This window comes from Pyrgilauda ruficollis, unplaced genomic scaffold (genome assembly GCF_017590135.1).
Source record: "Pyrgilauda ruficollis isolate IOZ18807 unplaced genomic scaffold, ASM1759013v1 scaffold10, whole genome shotgun sequence".
Taxonomy (NCBI): domain Eukaryota; kingdom Metazoa; phylum Chordata; class Aves; order Passeriformes; family Passeridae; genus Pyrgilauda; species Pyrgilauda ruficollis.
The window spans coordinates 15,088,254-15,108,702 of NW_024508101.1; the positions used below are offsets into that span (position 1 = coordinate 15,088,254).

General features: G+C 39.8%; 1 protein-coding gene across 12 annotated transcripts in view; it reads right to left on the minus strand.

Annotated features, from left to right (window-relative positions):
* The window catches only part of PBRM1 (polybromo 1), a 53,545-nt gene extending 33,923 nt beyond the window's left edge, over window positions 1-19,622 (minus strand). For 3 of the 12 annotated variants that reach the window (XM_041460388.1, XM_041460350.1, XM_041460403.1), the window contains exons 1-12: window positions 19,499-19,622; window positions 18,349-18,504; window positions 17,506-17,603; window positions 16,978-17,125; window positions 14,585-14,725; window positions 13,745-13,861; window positions 13,262-13,330; window positions 12,399-12,497; window positions 11,894-11,979; window positions 9,260-9,358; window positions 7,579-7,670; window positions 4,087-4,303 (exon numbers count right to left, since the gene is read on the minus strand). In XM_041460388.1, coding sequence (XP_041316322.1) covers window positions 4,087-4,303; window positions 7,579-7,670; window positions 9,260-9,358; window positions 11,894-11,979; window positions 12,399-12,497; window positions 13,262-13,330; window positions 13,745-13,861; window positions 14,585-14,725; window positions 16,978-17,125; window positions 17,506-17,603; window positions 18,349-18,504; window positions 19,499-19,537 — 1,361 coding nt within the window. In that variant the 5' untranslated portion in view covers window positions 19,538-19,622. Of the gene's footprint in view, window positions 1-4,086; window positions 4,304-7,578; window positions 7,671-9,259; window positions 9,359-11,893; window positions 11,980-12,398; window positions 12,498-13,261; window positions 13,331-13,744; window positions 13,862-14,584; window positions 14,726-16,977; window positions 17,126-17,505; window positions 17,604-18,348; window positions 18,505-19,489 lie in introns of all 12 variants that reach the window. The other 9 variants (XM_041460397.1, XM_041460359.1, XM_041460331.1 and 6 more) reach the window with 6 other exon arrangements.
* Between the last annotated feature and the right edge of the window lie 827 nt (window positions 19,623-20,449).

The window sequence follows — 20,449 nt, forward strand, 5'->3', positions numbered from 1 at the left end:
AATTTCTGTGAAAATTATTGACAGGTACCTGAAAGCATGAGTAAAACTAGAAAGAATTTCCTTTTAAACAAAATTACCTTTGCAAAATGAAGAAAAAAAGTTTAAAAGTAAGGGTACAGTTTCATAAGGCCACTAAGCCCAAAACAACATTGATATGACATTTAATTTGGTTGAAATCAGAATATTAATTAAAAGAACACTGTAAGTTGGCACTCAGCTCCCTAAAATGTCTACTGCAAACTCATCAGTCCTTCCAAGGGGAATATCTGCAAGGACTGAAGGTGAGACATACTCTTTCCATATAACCAAAAGATCCATTTATGAGACAAACAGCCTAAAAATTTCTTATTGAAAAACATTCAAACACCAGGATAAGATCAGTTATGCAACTTATTTTCTTTTATTCAGAAATTGTGAAGTGCTAGTCCTGCCTCTCCAGGGAAAAACAACCCACTAACAAAGAATGAGTGGGATCAAGAAATGCATTTGACAAATGTCCTATTGAAGATGACAGTCTTCTTCTAAAATACATTGGGAATCTTCTTTACTTCAACCTGTGATTTTATAAACCTAAAACATGCACTGAAAGTACTTCCTAAGGTAGGAAAACTGGTTACACAAACAGAAGATTTCAAAAATATACAATATTCACAAAATAATAAGTTATATTAAGTGACAAAAGGAATGAAAGAACCCCTAAATCTCAGATAAAGTGAAAATTTACAGTGTATTCAAAATATTAGAGACATCATTTTTTCTTCCCAATTGATTCATTCATGAATCAAGCAAACAAAAATACAGAAGTTCTCCATAAATCCTTCAAACTTTAGCCCAGGCACCAGTCTCTTATACTCCAAAATTAGTTCCACTTTTTGATTTGCCATATTGCTAAAACTGATCAAGTTATATGGCAAAATGTGCTTGACCAGGTGATGACATTTACTACAAGCTCCACTCAAATTATTTATAACTAATCCAAAACCACCAAGAGCCACCATAAAATTCAAGAGAACCCCAACACATCACAAAAACGCAACATTTAAATTCTTGTGTCACAGAGCACTGTCCAAAAAGGATCACACTCATTAAGAAAAATTTATTTGAATTCCCCAAAAAGTAGCTATCACACAAACCCAAGTGTGTTTGACACCAGATCCATGCACATTTTTAAACATCAGCTGCAGCCCCAGGAGCACAAGACACCAGGGTGTGTCATGAAGGTACCAATTTCAGTGCCTGTACTCCCACATGTGTTTCAGAGAGCTGCTGCCAGGGAATTCCCTGGCACACCTTCCTCCTCTGGGATAAAAAAGCCTGACCCACTTGCCTAGGGAATCATACTTCCCAACACTGTAAAATTTAATAAGGAACAGTGTTCTTGTAAGCCTGCCAGGATCTAGCACTTGTGCACTTGGTAACTGAACTCATTCTCCTGCACCTTCTCCTGACTGCTCCTGTGGTTATTTGTAATTAACAGAATTACTCTTCCCCAGCAATGTCAACTCTGCATTAGGCACTTTCACAACATGTCAAAGCCATAGCCTTGCCAGCATCATGCCTTTCTTTTTAAAAAGGGTTTTCTTGTTCTCCAGCTATGAGCTTTGCCCGCTTTGAGGCAGGGAATTCTCCTCAACGTGCTCAACATCTGGTGGGAGGGAATGAAGGGACAGCCAAGGTTACCTCAGCTGTGTCCACTGACTGGGCAAGAGGTGAGTGGGACAAAGGGGAACACATGAAATTCCAGCTGAACACAAATGGTTTTTACTGTGAGGGTGGTCAAACACTAGCACTGGCTGTCCTGGGAGGATGTGGAGACCATCACAACCTGACTGGACACAGTCTGGACACCAGGCTCTGGGTGGCCCTGCCATAGGGCTTGGGCAGGATGGTTTCTCTCCCAGCCTCAGCTGTTCTGTGATTCTGTGAGCAGAAAGCCAGGAGGAAATCAGGAGACATCTAAAAGCCATCAGCATGATTACCTCCCACACCCAGGAACAGCTCAGGATCAGCACTCAGGTCAAACAACTGAGGTTCATAACACTCAAAGTGACTGAGAGGCTGGGATAGGCAAAAGCTCATTAAACCAAAACACACTCACACACTCCCTCTGGAAATCACAAATTATTTTAAAGACTTTTCCTGCTTTTAGTACACACAAACCCCCCTGGAATACATGACTAGCTGTAAAATTTGCAACAGCCACACATTTCACAGCTCACTCTGTCAGGACAGCTGAGGCAGCCAGATGCCCGAGCCCAAGAGACATGAAACAGGAAAGGCAGGCTTCACTCCACCTCCTTCAGCTTTCCACTGGGACACTGAACTTTTCTGTCCCCATCTGGGAACAGAAGATATGCTCTATTTATGTACATCTCAAAAAAAATCCCCAAACCACCACCACAAGAAAAGAAGGGAGAAAACCCCACAGAAAACCAAACACCCAAAACCCCATAAACAATCTCTACCCCTAATGAGTAGCAGTTCTGAATACCAAGAACATATTAGCAGTATCAGCAAAGCCATAAATGCTTCAGTTTTCCCTAAAGCCCATCAATTAAGAGTACATATGCATGACTTAAAGGCCTTTGAGGTATAGTAAGAAGTGAAGATGACAAGGTAATTTAAGACAGCTGAATTTCAGAATTTGCAGGAAATTAGATTCTACAAATATTGTACTTTAATTTGTGAGCTTCACACACCATTTCTAAAAAGCCTGGCTGTTCCTTTTTTTTTATTTTCTAAGCCCCCAGACAGTAAGTCAAGTTACTTTTTTCTACAGTTCTTCATACACTGGTATGGAATTTCTGTGCTGCTCACAGAGCCAGATGCAACCTGCCTACACTGTAAGGAAAGCAGAAATGCAGCTGCCTCTCTAAGGCAAGTTATTTGTTCTATAACTGATATCAAGGGTATTTGTAATGGAAAATCTCTCCCAAACAAATCTGTTTATATATAATTTGAGCCAGTACTTTTAGGTACATTCAGGCACAAACTGTCAATGATTCTTTTAATTTCATTGTTTTTTTTCATCAAGTACATTTTGTACTTTGTTCAAGGCAAGACACTTTCTTTGCCACTATTACAGCTGTACTAAGACATAAGAAAAAATGCTTTAAAGCCAGTGATGGAGAGATAACCAGTGTGGCAGCTTTTATTCCCCAGCACGTGCAAAACACCCTCTGACAATATAAAAAACCAAAAAGCAGCTTTGTTAGCTTCTGATTTAACAAAGACCCTGCTCATTCAACTATTACATCAAGTCTGACAGATTGTATTATGGTATAACTAAAATGTACAGACCTGTGCATCAGAGTGGATTACAAAGGGATGAGCAGGGCAGGGTGCAGTGCTCCCTCACTGGAGCTAAAGGACTGGCACTTGGGCAGGGCCTGGAGTCCCAGTGGCCACTGGGCAGGAGGCTGGGCAGCACCATTAAAGCCTATTAATGCTCCCAGGACCCTGCTCACACCCATCACACTGCCTTGTCTTGAGCCACTAAAGAAAGACACTGCTCACTTCACTCAGCTCTGTAATCTGACAACTGCACTCTGGCAGCTCACAAACCTTTCATGGCTCACAGATTTGTAAATGCTAGCTTCAGTCCAGACCAGGACATCACCATGAAAATAATTATTCTCCACAGTTACACAGTGACCTAGACAGGAGGATTGTAATTGCAACCATCTTCCTACAATTCACACTGAAGACTTTTAACTTTAAAAACGTGGCAGTAAGAGGTAATCAAGCCATCAGGTCGGGGAAAAAGAAAAATGGAGTTCTGCAAAAGCTTTCATCTCTGCTGCACACCTAGCCTTCAGAATTATTCATATGGCAATTTTCAGGCACATTACAAATGAAATTCAATGAAAAATAAACCCAACAGCAGCCATGTACCACAGATGAACTAAAGACTGATGCAGACTGAGCTGAAACAAGCAGCAATCAGATGTAGAGGAGAGATGGTGCAAACATGCAGTGTTTGCACTGCATTAGGTACCAACAACTTGACCACAAGAGAAGACTCTGGGAATAAAGGAACCCTTGAATAGTTTCACACCAGATGTAGTTTGCATTCTGTTCTCTTACCTGATCTGCTGCAATGAAATGGGTGTTTTAATCTGCTGATAATAATCAGGATACTTCTTCTTGGAGGGCAAGTGGAAAAAGGGTTCAGAGATGAGCTGGCCCTGGTTATTACGGCAACTTCTAACTGTGTCATAAAGCTGGTAAAGAGGATTGGAAGTGTCCATGAAGGAGGTAATGCTCTCAGCTTCAGACTCTCCCTCTTCATAACGAGCAGCAGCTGCACAGAGAGAAAAGAAAAACAGGAAACTTAACAGGACAACTCAGAGTGGGTGTTTTGGTGGATAAAGGTCTAAAGCAGAAGAAAAGGAAAGCCCTCTCTGGCAGTCAGATACACACCTCAGAAAATGACACAACACACATCTAATGAGCCTCAAGCTGACAAAAAAAAGCACTTTATTGCAATCCTTTAGACAATATCCATCACAGCTCAATACGAAATTGTGAAGCTTAGCAGGAAAAAATTGACACTAAAGCCTGATGATGCTCCTCTAATATATTCAGCAAATGAAGAAGAAAGAAATGTTTTACAGTGATTATGTAATAAGCCTGAAAAATTCATAGTATTAAAAAATGTCATAGCAAACTTTTTTGGTTATCTTGTTTCAGGATTAGGATGAATGAAAAAAAAAAACTATGAAGAGCTAACACTTACTGCAGATAAAATTAGGAGAAACATTGCATGAACAACAGAAACACAACAGGAAGGAGAAAACACCAGTACTGGAAACACAGGATAGGAAGCAATAAATGGCCAATCCTTCTACACTTGTAGGTCACATAAACAGTAACTTTACACCTTGCAGACAGATATACGTAAAATCTACATGGCTTTGCACATGCTAGAGTTAAATTATTCACCCCTTTTCCCCTCTGAGTCTGAAGGACAGCCTGGCAGATGACACACTGAGTCATTCAGCTACACAGGTCTCCAACACCAGGTTTCCAGCTGGCATTTCCATTACTGCTCAGAGGAGGCTGCCACAGCTTCAAGCTCTCTATCCACGTTCAGTAAGGTCACACAGAAATGGTGACAAAGCCAGGGGACACTCAGACACAGTGCTGTCATTGCTGCTCTGCAGCCTGACACCAGATCTACCTCAGAGTGTGGGACCTACCAGGGTCAGAAGCAAAGCTAAAACACAACCAGGCATCAGCAGATGTGCAAGCATGCAATGAAGATGTGCATTACTGACTTGGGGAGACACTCAAAATTATCCTAATGATGCCAATCAGCATCACTTAATGACCCAGCATCTACTACACCACAGCCAGCAAAGCAGGAGCTACAGAATAACTCAGGTAGAAACAAACCACTGGAGCTATCACTGCAATCAGGTGAAGTTTCAAAAATAGATTATGGTTTAGTTTACTCAAACAGTTTGGTCTGTTTACTCAATTTGCTCAGTTCTGAGTACTCCACCAAAAGTAAGAAACAAATTGAAAAAGCAGAATAACTTGTTTCTATGAAAGAGAAAACACAAAGGGAATAGTCAAGTATTTGCTGTTCTCTGTTGTGTGTGAGCAGCAACAAAACAGTTCAATACCCTAAATAAGAAATGTACTTTCTTTGTGTTGAAAGTGGGCATTCACTAAAAAGAAATCTAAGTAAATTAGATATTAATTAGTTATTTTAAAATGTACTAAAATAAAACATTTATGTATTACAGTTTTACTGTATTTTTATATTTACATAACATATAGCCATAAACATTTTCATTATGATGTGCATGTTCTTTAAAAGTGATGTGTACACATCATATATTCCTACATATCTAGAAATTTGTACTGATCTCCCAAAATGAAACCTGCTCTATTAAGAGCCAAAGAAGAATGTATTATTCAGACTAGAAGATAGATAAATTATTATTTTAGCAATAATAGTATTTTTGCTCTTCTAGAGCAAACAATCTGATGCAAGACTGTACTTTCTTTAATGTGCAGTAGCACCAGGTCCCATATCCCCAGCCAGCACTGGCAGAGGAGAGGGACAGGCAGTTATTGCCCCTTTGTGCTGCTGTCACCACAACCACAGTTTGCAGATTCCACAAAAAGCCCCAATGCCTCCTTTGTGGTCCCAAAGCACCCAAACAAAAATGAATGCTCCATGTCCAACTGAAGATGGTTGCCAGTAAAACCAAAAGCAGCATCCAGTCTTAAACCATCTCTAAATGAGACAGTAAAAACAAAACACCCTTGTTTACAAAATTAAATACATGCAAGTAATACATAATGACCACCTATGCCTGCCTCTGTAGACTTATAATGAGGAGCAAGGGAGCTGCTGAAGCTGCTCACAACCTTGTACACTGGGGCTGGAAATGTTCTACAAGCTCCATCACACCATCTGCAGCTGTCAGGATAAACTCTCAGTAGGAAACTGATATTGTTCATTGCTTAGGCAACAGCTACAACCAAAGAAGCTCATAAAGATTCAGCTCTCTGTTTCAAGGAGAGAGTTCTATTAATGTTCAGTCATGCAGCCCTGTTCTCATTTATTTTAACAAGTGTTTGAGGAATGAAAAAAATGAGAGAGCAGAGGAATTAATAAAAATACCACTTGGTTTAAAGAAAAACCCTTGTCACCCAGAGATTGGCAGCACAGGGCTGTCCAAGTAGTACACTGGAAGCATAGATAATCTTAGGGGGTGACACGTCTGCCAAAAAAAAATAACATTGCATTAGGTGAATGCAATAAAGATAGGAGAGCTTCAACAACAGCAAAGCAAAAGCCTCACATACAGAGAGAGGTCTCATGAAAATTACAATAATGTCCATAGCAAAGGTGGCACCTGAAAGTGGTTCAACCAGTGCAAGAACTTAAATCACTAAAACATAAAAAGTGACATGTTTTTACAGCATTGCAACTTGAAAAAATAACAGCTAACAAACAAGCAAAACCCAGCTAATAAATACTCCCCACACCTCCCAGAGAACAGCTGCTCTGTAGCAACAACTGAACTCTGAGCTAACCAGGAATCAAAATGCTTTTCATTACAGCAAGAGCTAAAATCCAAAAGAATTCTATGTACCCATCCACTAGAAAACTGTGCAGAGTACAGCTCAATTACCAGGTAAGAAATAAATGCTCCAATAATACATATTGAACAGATGCATCTTTAAACATCAATGAAGAAATAGTGTAAACAAAAAATTAAACAAAGAAACAAGTCCAGCACTACCAATCTCTTTTGCTGCACGGAGCACCCAATGTCTTCTCCAGTATCTCCTTTTCTGTTCCATTTCAGAAGGAATAAAACCAGGCAACAGCTCCCTAAAGCTTGGGTAAGTATACTTGGAAACACACAGAAAATTCAAAGTATGCCAGCAAGTTTGGCCTACCCTATCTCACTAGCTGTAGGATTCAAAGGAATACACACAGAGTGCAAAATATTTTTGAAATAAATGTAACTGAGTTTATCAGGAGCTCTACAGATTTGGTCATTGTGAACATTTTAAAGAAAGGAATTAGAGAAACTGCATTTCAGCTCCTACCAGCCAAAGCTGCATCCTCATCGCTCTCTGATCCATATTGCAATGCCATGGTTATTGCTGATAAACGATCCCCTTGGGCTGATCTTTTGTTACTATGAAAGAGAAAAAGTAAAGGAATTTTAAAAATGGGGAAAAAAAAGAGAAAATTATAATGGAAAAAAAAGTAAAGGGTTATCACATCAACCATTAACAGTGACCCAGAGTGTGTGAGCAAACAAGTGAAGCTCATGACTCCATAAGCAGGAACACAGCTGTGACTAAAGAAGGCCAAAGCCTTTAACAGCAGAAATTCTTACCAAGCCATGAGTCTGCCTGTATTTTATGAGCTGGTCCATCCAACACAGTCAGAAAATTGAGCTCCAGCCTACTACCTTCTGTCCTCTTTTGTATACTTGAGTATTGATTAATTGCAAGAGAAGAGGATAAGAAGTCTCTCCCAATTAATAACTTTGTTATTTGATCCTGTTTTATTGGGATTTGTCTACAGGAAAGAATTCAACACACTACAAGCTGTATATTCCATCTCCTCACATTCCTTCATCCCATCTGTGGCATCTTCAGCACACACACTGTGGCATCTTCAGCACACACACTGCCTGCACATGAAGCAGCCTCCCATGCTTCTCAGGTGGAGTAAACTGGCATCCCCACTGGCTACAGTCTCACCAGGACTTCTTCAGCAACCCTCTCCTTTGTCCCAAACCTGGGGCACAGCATTTCATATCACACTATATAAGCTATGCCTGACATTCTCTGCCTTTTTTGCAAGACAATCTCTTTAGGCACTTCCAGAAACGGGCTCAGCCTTGTCCTGCAGGGGCCAAGGGAAGACTGGGGAAAAGCAGATGGGCTGAGGGCATGCCTGCACCCTACATTCTCCTATACATCCTTTCCTCCCTTTTGATACAAACACAGATAGCATTTCCTTAGTGTGTGGGCCATCCCTCTAAAACATCCACTGAGCTCCTTTAGTCCATGGGTTTGGACTTTGGGTTCCATCTGTCCCTGCAGTCCTTCAGGGCAGCAGTGCTGGTGCTGGGCTGCTACCTGATGAAGCCACTCCTGGTTCTGTCCTTGCTGTGCTTTGCCTTTTCACCAAGAAGCTTCATTCACCTGGGTAATTTTTATTGCAGCATCACTGACAGGGTGTGTAAGTCCACAACCTGGATCATGAGCACATCCACTTGTAGCACCTCTTCCCTGATGGCCTGAGGTGCCACAGGCCCCTGGAGCTGTAATTCACCTTCCCAGTGCCCGTGCAGATCCACATGGGCTGCTCCAGCCTCAGCACCCTGACACAGCCCTGGCTGCTGTGCTGCTGTTCAGTGGCCCAGCCCTTGGGTCCATGAGCACCTACAGAAGGCACTTTCAAGCCCAGGTTCTGTGCCTGAGCAGCAGCATCCAGGCACAGCTGAGCAGCCCAGGTGGCTTTATCCCTGTGCTGCCAGTGCCAGCTGTTGCAGCCACCCTGCAGAGCTCTGCCACCGTCCATCAGCCAGTATAGAGGATTGCACACACTTCCCAATCAGCAATAACTACACCATCACTGTCTTATCAGCATTAATCTCACCCTAATCCAAAGCCCAGCACCATGGCAGGTATGAGGAAGGAAATCAAACAAAATTTAGCATTTCCGTACAATGAGGACCCAGCTTTTCCTCCAAGGGCACAATTTACTTACCGATAATATTTGTTAGAAGAATTTCTCTCATCCCCAACACTGCCTTTACCCTGTGAGGAAGGACCTGTCAGCTTGGAAGCAGCCAAATTTGATGCAGTCCTTAAGGCAGGAGAGGCAAGCCAAGGAAGGGGTAGAGGAAAAAAAACAGGCCCACCTTAAACCCATGAAAAGACGCAGAAGAAAAAAGCTTTTTACAGCATCACTTTGATAGATCAGCCAAAAAGTTCAGAGACAGATGTTTGGAAGCTAAAAGGTAAGTAATACTGAGATCCTTTCAGTGCTCCATCATTTATGTGGATGTTGTTTATAAAGTCAGAAGAAAGTACCATTTAGCTCAAGCATTGATAGCTGTACACACAGCTCAGCCTAAATAGCAGTGAAAGCAGCCAACAAAAAGTTCCTTAGCATTCAGATAAAGCCAATCATACAGGTCCAGTCATGTTCTATCAACACTTAAAGTCACTGTCAGGCTGGCTGACAGTGCATATTATCAAACAATTCAATTTTGTCACTTTAAGGGAGGACAGTTAAATGCACTCACAAAGAGCAGCTCAGTATGGCAAAGGAGACAATGAGCTCTGCAATAAAAACCATGATTTTTGACACAGGGGCAACATATAAAGCTTAGGTTAGTAGCATTATGATGATCTGAGTTTGAGCCATCAATGACAAAGAAGAACAGATGTAAATTCAGAAGAAAAATATAGAAAATGCACTTGAAGTGAACTTATGAGGGAATTTTACCCAAATCAGCAGTAGGTAAAGAATTCTCTTTTAAGACAATTAAACATTTAGGAATTTAAATAAAAATAATGATTCTGTGAAGCAGATTCTTGAGAAAGAAAGAAACAAAAAAAAAAAAAGAATGGTTCAACAGAAAAAGCAACCAGTGGCACACACAATAGCAGGTGAAAGTTTGGTTTTCATGACACTTCTCTCATCCCAATTTTTTCTGCATTCAGGCCAATATTATTGTAGCCTGCTTCAGGCATTATTTTTTCCCTCCAAGTCAGAGAAACAAAGAAGGGAGCTGTCAATGATTCTGATAGATTACTTCAGGATTTGAAGGTCTGTTGAGAACACAATACACAAGAGAACATCTAGAAAAAGGCAGCTGAGAAGTGGAAATGGGTTGGCAGTGCAAGAGAGGAATTCAGCTAACAAATACCAGTGTGATTTATCTGTCATCCCTTCTTACACAATCAGACTTTAAAGAAAAACTGTTGAGCCTCAGAAATACATGTGACACAGACCCTGACATGCTGAGCTTCATTAATGGTCAATCCAATGAGAAAAATAAAATACAATCACAATTTAAACAGAAAACCTCTGTGCTTCTGTGTAATTCTAGGTACTGCAAAGCAAACACATGTATGTCCAGTGTCTGTAGAATCCAAGTCTGCTGGCACTACACATACTTTTATGAAGGAAAATAATTCACCTACATATCAGAAATTACTCCTTAAAGAGTATTTCTGCTTTTTATTTTCATAATGCTCCATCAATGATTCACCCAACCATGGGAAGGATGCTGATGCTGAACAAACCAACCAAAAAAACCACTTCTCAAAACACCAAGCAATAAAAATCAACCAGGCAACTTCTACTTCTTTCACACAATAATCCTAGGCAACACTTCTAATACTGACACCATATACACAAAAAAAATTAAACTACCTTTCAGTTAAGTAAGGCAATGACAGTGTTTCCAATTGTACCATACAAACCTTTGAAGGAAATGACAACAGTGGTTTCCCAGCATCAAATATCAGTAAACAGCTCCAACAGATAAAGAGATTCCACCTTGTAAGTTTTCAAACTCCTTGAATGGCTTGCAGGACATTGTTTAATTTTTTGGGGATAAATGACACAGCTCACACGGACAAATAATACCTAAACCTACTCTTGAGTGTTACTCATAAGTAAAATGTTTATATAAGAAAAAGATTTAATTGCATTTCAGTGTATAAGCATTTATAATGACTGCATCACTTCTCTGTACACTATGGATTTTCACAGGAAGAAAATGCTGTTTCCTAAGTAAAATTATCCCATGAAACAAATAGAGCTATCAACACTTATCAAGTGTTTTATACCTGCATATTCAGGGCCAAATCTTTGCTTCACTGATTAATAAATCCAGTCAGGTTTCTGTGCCTCTTTTCATAGCTAAAACTGCTTTTCAAACATGAGTGGATTTCCCTCTAAGTATCTTTTGCCCAGGGTTCTGTTCCTATGTTTGTGCCCTTTCCTAATTGTGAGCCATTTGGTTTCAGTTCCTGACAAGGTTCAAGAATATCCAGCACTTTTCAATAAAAGAAAGCATCTTGTTCCTCACTATTAATTTTCTGTTATTAACTTATAAACATGTAGTGGAAGTCGGCCATAACTTATTAAACATCCACTGACAGCATTTTTCATAATCAAGTACATCACAAAAATATTTTACCACAGAAGTATTTCAATGAAAAAAGCTTTCTTTCAAAAACTATTTTAACCAATGTACAACTTATAAAACAACACTAATCTAAGTTTTCAAGCAATTATTTCCCACTATACTCTCCACAGCACAATTAAGGGAATGTCAATAGAGGTTTTCATATGAGATTATAGAAAGAACTCTATTTGCAGTACCTGATTCGGAGACTTGACTTGGCCAACTCACTGTGCTCAATCTCAGCCTTTTTCATATTAAATATCTTTTTAATTGCATTTGCATCCTGTCAATGAAAAGATTTTCTTCTGTTTAATGTTGAAAGTGAATAATATTGTAATCAGATATATCCAGCTATCTAAAACAAAAATTAAGGTGTTTTTACATTTAGATATAAAATAATTTTGCATGAGAAATGAAGCATGGAACAAAGTCTGCCTGAAATACTCCCACACAGTATTTTTACAGTGGCCTGAAAAAACTGAAGAGAAGACCTAAGCAGCTTCAAGCTCATTTTCTGTCATTGTTGCACCCCAATTCTACTAAAAGCAATATAAAAAAGAAAAACCCACTAAAAGCTATTTTAAAAAAATGCAAACAGGGTCTTGAGAGCTTTATCCTCAAGACTTATTCAAGGATCAACCAGCATAGAAAGTAGTCAAGAAAATCTGAACTCAAATCACACTATGAACAAATGAAACTAACCTTGAATACTTGGGATCCAGGCTCATTGTAGGTTTTGGCATTCTTTGCCAGAAGATCTATGTCCTTGGCCATGGCATGAATGCTTTTATAAGTTCCATTCTATACAACAAGAAGCAGAACTGGTTAAAGTGGCGACCTTCAGACAGTATGAGAACTAAGCCAATAGTGAAAAGCAAAGGAATTCATATTCAATAAAGGGAATGTTCATAGAAAAACAACTTATTTGTAAAGACAACAGATAAGTATCTGGAAAAAGTAATCAGACAAAGACAATAACATACATATATGCTAAGTTTTTATAAAGCTCATGAATGCTAAGATTGAAAAAACACTTAATAGATCACAGTACCCTTATTTTGAAAAGTTCTGACAAAATGCTGTTTTAACTTTATCCTCTAGTTCAATCAGTCTAAGTCCCATCCCTACTATACAAAATGCTAGAACTATAGAACAGTACTCCAAATTACTGGAGAAGTAAGATGAAAAATGCATCAGTACAAAACATCTATTTATAGCACTAGAACAGAAGTAGGTGATGATAATGCACAACCAAGCCTCAGTACTCCAATGTTTTACATGAGCAGCACTTGTCAAGGAACTGCTTTAAGCCATTAAACACCAAGGAACCTGAGATATTCTGGCTCAAAGCCAGCACTCCACAGCTCACAATGCTTGATCTTCCACACAGCTACTTCTGCAGCACTAACTCAGCACAGAAAACTGAATCACCACAGTGTGCAGGTTTTTTAATAGCAGAGGGAAAACACACTGCCTTTCCTGCCACCATAAATCCTGACTTCTAACAATTCTGGAATGCTTAGTGTTAAGAAAGACTGTATCCTGACACATTAATATGTTCATACCTGTATCCTTTGGGAAATGGTTTTAAGATCTATGGGTTCCTTTATTATTGCATAATAATCTGGATATTGCTGCAAAACAGAAATAATTTATGTATTACTATAAACAGTCGCAAAGCTTTTGTTCAAACAGCTCACAGAACAAGCCATTAGATGAACTGAAGGTAAGAACAGTGTAAGCCTCAAATAAGGTAGACACAAGGAATTATAATTCTTCAATAAACTGACAAAAGGGACCAGTTCTGATTGAAAATCAAATCCATGGTGATGGTCTTCAGAATATTTATTCTGCTGGTTAAAACTTTCACCACAGAAACAGAAAACCACTGTTCTGAAACAGAGCAGTGCAAACAGGTGGAGTTTGCCACTGATGAGGCAGAAACAGAGAACTGCACCCTGAGCGTGACCACCAGAGCCTGTAACATCTGTTACAGAAATGTCCAGGCTTCCAACATAGCACACAACCTCCATTACTAAAATACTCACCACTTTAGAAGGAAGTTTCTGAAACAGCTCACTTATGAGTCGTCCTGAGGGGTTTGTGGCAACAGCTACAGCTTCGAGAAGCTGTTCCAGAATTTCCTTCAGGTAACCTGGAGATGACTAATGTAGGAAACAAAAATCACAAAGAAGTTTTAACAGCAGCCAGAGTGGAGTGGTTCAAGTTGTGCTGAAATACAGGAACTTGCATTTCAAAGGCAGAAAAAATCAGCTACAAAATACAGATGGAACTTTTGAAGACTATTGTTTATGCAGGAAAAGGTACCTAAAAAACTCTAATTTCAGCTTTACATTGCAGACTATCAGACACACATCACAGCTACTGAAAATGTGCATCCCAACATCACAAAAACCAGGCTAGCCCAAATTTCTTCTCATAACACTCCAGGAAAAGCTGGACTGACTGAATGGGGCACTTGGTGATAACTGATGTCATTAGGCATGAATCTTGCTTGAAACAAACCTCAGTGTTGGCATGAATTCAAGCACATTTCATATTATTCCAATTAAACCAGAACCATGCTATACCCCTACCAGAAAACCTCACAGCTTTTTGCTAGGCAAAAGTGAAACACACATACAATGCTGTGAAGTGATTAACTAACAAACTTCTGTAAGAAATATCCTTTGGGGCATAATTTAACAATGAAAATGTTACTCAATGAATTTCACCCTCTCAGAGTCAGCTGACATCCACAGTTACAGCCTCCCCCTTCTGCAGCTGTCATCCCACACTTACTAATTCAGAATTTGCTTGCTTACTAATGGTGATTAGTAGTGATTACTAATGGCCTCCCCCTTCTGCAGCTGTCATCCCACACTTACTAATTCAGAATTTGCTTGATTGTCATGTCCTTCCTCATCATCATCGTCCTCCTCAGCATCACCTTTCTGAACAAATTCATTTTTTGTGCGCAAATACAGCTCCCATAGTTTGCAGGCAGCTTTATATTCAGGAGAATCTGGCTGCAAAAACAAATCAAGCATTCCAGTCAAAACTCAGGGCACTCTCATCTGGGAGAAATTTCTAAGTTATCAGCTGGAAGTTATTAAATATAAGTAATAGAAAACTTGGGGAATTCCTGCTTCATTTGTTCTTTGACAGGAGAGCTAAGAATCACAATAAGCATTGGAAAATATAACCTGTATCACTCAAAAGCATCCAAGTCTTTCAGAAAACTTTGCAGTAAAACTAGCTGGGTTGAGGTTTGGACAAGCCATCTAGATGAATCTGGAGAAATCACTGGGTTTTGCTGAAGTACACCACCAGCATTTAAAACAGATTAAATTTCAGTATGCCAGAAATTTGATTTAAGCCAATATTGCTGTCATTGCGTGGCACTTGAAAATTAACTTCTACAGAAGAATGGCAATAAATATCTTTGAAAGCACAGCAATGGTTTTCACTCAGCATTAACTGGGAAATTCTGAAGAAGCTGACAACATTCTACCACCTGGGTACACCTCTAGATACATCTTTTAGAAGAGGTAGAAGCATTAGTTAGAAAATTAACTTTTAAAATACAGAACTGGCAGTGGCAGACAAGCACGTGCCTATTACCACTACCCAGAACAAAGACAGCTTTTCCACACATGTATTTTTCCTTCCCTCTCCTCTCTCATTTAGGCTCCATTTCAGGTATTCCTGCTGATAATATCACCTTATTACTGCTGATTGCACTCTTCTTACTTCACCCTCTCAACCTCTGACAGCTTGTAATACAAATGAGAAACCAACATGAGAACTGTTCTTAATCTTGCCTTATTAGGCTTAAATATTCTCATCACATGAGACCAGATGCTGCTTAAGAAGAGCAGATTTTTTAAGGGTATCCTGCTCCACAAATCTGCTTCCTTCTGTATTAATGCAAGATGCTTAGGAGTGAGAGACTTGACCAGAAATACAAAAAAACCTAAAGGCTGTTGTTCTGCTGGAGCACTGCCAAAAAAACATCTGCTGGAATAAAGACCTTGACAATCAATCACTGTCCCTAGTTTGCCCATGCCATGGAGCTGCCTGGGAAAGGTAAAAGGTGAAAAGAAGAAGAGATTAAGTTTTTGTGCCACACCTCCAGCTCATAGCTCCATAATTCTCTGGAAATGCCAACATTCCTTCATACTGCAATAATGGATACCTATTTTTAGTCTAATGCAAGATCTCTATGACACAGTTAAATGTTGAGCCCACAATTCTACAGGCAAAGGCAGCACACGTTCTGTAAAATCCCAATCATTCTTTCCTGCCACTAATCCATTAATATTGGGGTTTTCACACTGAGTGCCTTGCAAAGCTCCAGGAGTACAAAATGGATTTGGAAATCTTTGTGCTTTTCCTCCTGGAAGCAGAATGTGCAAATGCATAAATCTGATTGTTTTCAAGAAGATACTACACACACACACAAGTGAAACAAACACTGCCTTCCTGGATGTCACCTGGCTACCCCAGCTGGGTTATTCAGGTTATTCAGGAAGCATTCATTTGTATCATCTCCAAAGTCAAAGATATGTGAAAAGCAGTACTAGGAGGTTTAGATTTGCTGTATCATCTCATTCACCACATACAATTTCACTGGTTTATGGATTTAACATGGCCTTTCATTAAACAAAATTAATCAACTTTTTCCCCACTTCCTTATGAAAACTGCAATAAAACCCATTAGTGTCCATGATAAAACTCACACCCAGATGGGGGAATTGCCATGGGGGTTGTCTTGATGACATTACATTCACATCTATCATCACTGACCATGACAGTCAATGTGCATTTTTTTCATTTTATTAAGTGGCAAATGGAAGAGGAAGATTCAACACTCCTATCACATAAGCTCGCTGTTAGCAGAAACTTTTCCTTCTGGGAGCAAAAAAAAAAAAAGAAATCTTTCTCCACTTCAAAGTGTTGTAAAATGAGAAGGCTTTGAAAGAGGGATATTTTTCTCAGTTTATATTTCCATTTTTGCTTTTGATCTCTTTTGGAAAACTACATGAAGATCATCCCCACATTATTTTACCATTTTCCACAGAAAATTTGTTATAGCAGGACATCTTAGAAAGATACAGTCAACATTATGAAAATACATGCAAGTAACTGCAATATGTACTGCTCTCTTACTAGTAATACTTCAGGCTAAACTGAAGAGGTTTTGGCTAAACCAAGGCAGAATTTTAACATCTCTACTCCTTTTACAATGGATTTGAGCCTTTACATGTAGTTTGCTCACCTTATAGTAAGCCTTTGCATTGTTAAAGAGAAGCTGGAAATCAGCAGTCAGCACATTCACATCATCATATTCCTCCATCTTCAGCTTTTGCTGGATTTTCATTAAATCAATTGGCTGAGAAACCACTTCATAATAATCTGGCTGATTTCTGTTGCAATGACAAAAACAGGCATCATATTCCAAGCAGTAAAACCCAAACCACAGCACTAAAGCTTGTGCATGTTTATGACTAAATAAACCAAAGAAAGTTCCAATACATTTCTGTTACAGCTAAAAGATCTGGACAGTGCTTATGAATCAGGTATCACAAATTAATTTAGTGTATCCTTTTTTTTTCCTGAAAAAGAGCACCAATGTAAGCATATCCCATTGAATAATTACATCAAACACCTAGATCAAACATTGATGTGAAACAATGACAAACGGAGCTCAGATTTTTTTCACAAATTATTGCTGAAGTATTTATCAATTTCCACTTCTCCCTGATTAAATCTCAAGTTCAAGGTTTAACCAGAGCTGTGGCCTTACCTTCTCTTGGGTGCCCTGATGAAGAGCTCACAAAGGAGCCTGCCCTGCTCATCTTTGTAGTCTCTGATGGTGTTGTAGAGCTCATGGCAGACAGCAATCTGAAAGGCAAGAACAATGAAATAAGGGAGAGAATTTTAAGGAGGTAACAAACAAAAGTCTACTTATAAAGGGAAGGACAAGCTGCCAATCTACAGCATGCCCTAAAGCAGCGAGAAGCAACTGGAGCACCTCACTCTTTAGCAGGATACATGACAAGTGTGCCAGGTACTGCAGGATCTCCACTTACTTTTTGAACACAGGGAGCTTTATTTTAATACTAATTCTAAGTAAAATACCCAACATGTAAATTAATTCAGTGCAATTCTCTCCAAGTTACAGGCATCTACAATAACAACAGGGGTTCTTCTGCCCTGCAGTTAATTAACAGTAGACTGCTCATGCAAAGGCATAGCAGAGGCATTGTACACTTCAGCAATCACTGCCTGTGCCATTCCCCACTCATCCTTCTGCATTTGCTATGCAGACACAGCTCTCAACTTCTGCACATTATGATTTCAGCTCATTCTCCAACATCCTTCCATCTGCTAAAATCATCAGCAAAAAGAGAAAAGCAGCAAAAACAAAACAGCAAAGAAAAACATGAAAGTGGTGGGCCAGGACCAAGCCAAAGCTAAAGCTGAACGAGGTCCTAAACACAGCACAGCCAAGGCAGGAACAGATTCAGGACCAGAGTACACGTGCTACATATGGTCATTAATTCTACACTCCAGCAATACCAGACAGGGACACAGCATCCCCAAGAAAAAAGGTGCAATCAGTAAGAAGGTACTAAAAGGTACTAACAGGATCTACAGTGGGGAGGTTGGAAAGTCTCCTCCTCTTCCTGCTTGGGCCTGGTACATTGGTGGAGTGATGGGCATCGTCGAAGTCCCCGCCGCTGACGCTGCTGGAAGGAGAGGTCGCTCTTCGCCTCTTGGAACCCATGGAATCCAACTTCTTCTATAATGAACAGAAACGTTCTTAAAGCCCTGGCATTGCATCCAAACCCTCTGCTCAGAGCTACCCACAGAGCTAGCAAAGCTTCTGGTGATACATTTGCCAAATGCTACAGGTCAGTTAAGCCATTTCTGTGAACTCCACCTTTGTGGAAATTCCCAAGAGTAAAGGGAAATCAAAATGCTCCTACAGTTTTACAGTCACCAATGACAGCAAGGCCAGAAACCCCCAAGCTCACACTGAATTAGCAGTTCTTAAACTCTACATTTTCATACCACATCTCATGCACGACAACTAAGCAAGAACCACTGATTTCAACAAAAAAAGCTGTACAGAGACACATGCTCAGTTCTGGTGCAAAAACTCTTCCTCCCATGGCAAACTAAAAAACCACGAAAAACAGACCAACAAAGAAAAAAAAACAACCAACCAAAACAAATCACAAATGAAAAGGGCCACAGAATACCTTGTGTTATATTAAAGAGAAAAAAAGGTCTGGATCACTGTGGGACCTCCCACTCCCACTTTATGTGTGGGATGAATGGCTCAACCATGGAGAAGCAGGAAAAGCCCCCTCCTCTTTTGGCCATAGTTTTGCACTTACCAACACAAGCAGTGACAAATGAATAATTACCATCCAACAACTATGGCAATTTACGGAACAAGTTGTTGGCTCTTTCCCAACCTCCAGTGACAGCATCAGAAAAGTATCTTTATTTGGGGCTATCTCAAAGGCTGAGGACAGAACAGATACATCTATCCCAGCCTATCCCCATCTCCCAATCAAATCCAGGGATTTCTTTTAGGAGGCACTCAGATGATTGACAAGGTATGGCAGCACAACACAACTGTGTTAAAGCATTTTTGTTAGAGACAGAGATAACTTCAGGCACACACATGAGATGAATAAGGTAGGAATAATTAACAGTTAGGAAAAAGAAAAGCAAAAAGCCAAGGCGGAGGGATGGAGATCCAATCAATAATTTACCAGATTTACCAGAGTAGAACCAGCACCTCGAAAAGCCAATCTCCTCATAGTGCCTGATGGGCAAGCACAGATACTGCGAGAAGAGGACACTCTAAGAGTGGCAAACCAGTAATGGTGTTAGTACAGCCACAACTGGAAGACAAGAAAAAGGAAAGAGACAGGGAAGAAAATTCAGAGTAGGCAGATAAAGAATAAAATCAAAGAATAAAGTGGATAATTACAGTGACAGAGAAAAAAAGCAAGAAACAGAAGGCAACTTTTTTTAGCCCAGCAGAAACTCTACAAAGTAATTTTGTACACAGAATGCTAGACACTTCTGTCATTGTCACAGTAAAAATACATTTCCCTAATGTTCCTGAATATGCATTACAGATTTCACAGCCACTTGCTAGAGAATGATTCATCAAGCAGAGCAGAAAGTAAACAGAAGTGATACCTGACCTGAGAGTACAAACCAGAAAGCTCTAAAAGTTACAGAATGCAAAGCAGTACAGTGCTTAAAACAACATAATCTTAAGGTCAACAAACACTTAATAAACTCTAAGATGATGCACCTCCAACACTCTTCAGAGTAGATTTTTATACACAGAAGTAAGCAGTAAGTATGAAGCCATACACTAAAAATCCAGTTTCAATTTCTATGCAGTCTCCAAGCCTGACTTTTTTCACAGAAATTCCATGTGAAATATATAGAAACACTTTATGGCAAAATGTTTGATTCTGTGTAGCTCTTCCAACTCCTGCCTTCAGTCAAACCCCAGAGAGGTTCTTTTCCTGTTCAGCACTCTGGACATTTTTATAACACAGACACGCAGAGAAGCTCTGTGGTTTATCAGCAGGCAATTCATTTTGGGAACTGACAACAGCCTCAAGCCTTGGCACTGCCCCCAACTTCCATCTGAGGGCTACAGTCTGGAGTGGCTCCACCAGGCACGTGCTGGGAAACACAAGCCCTTGGTT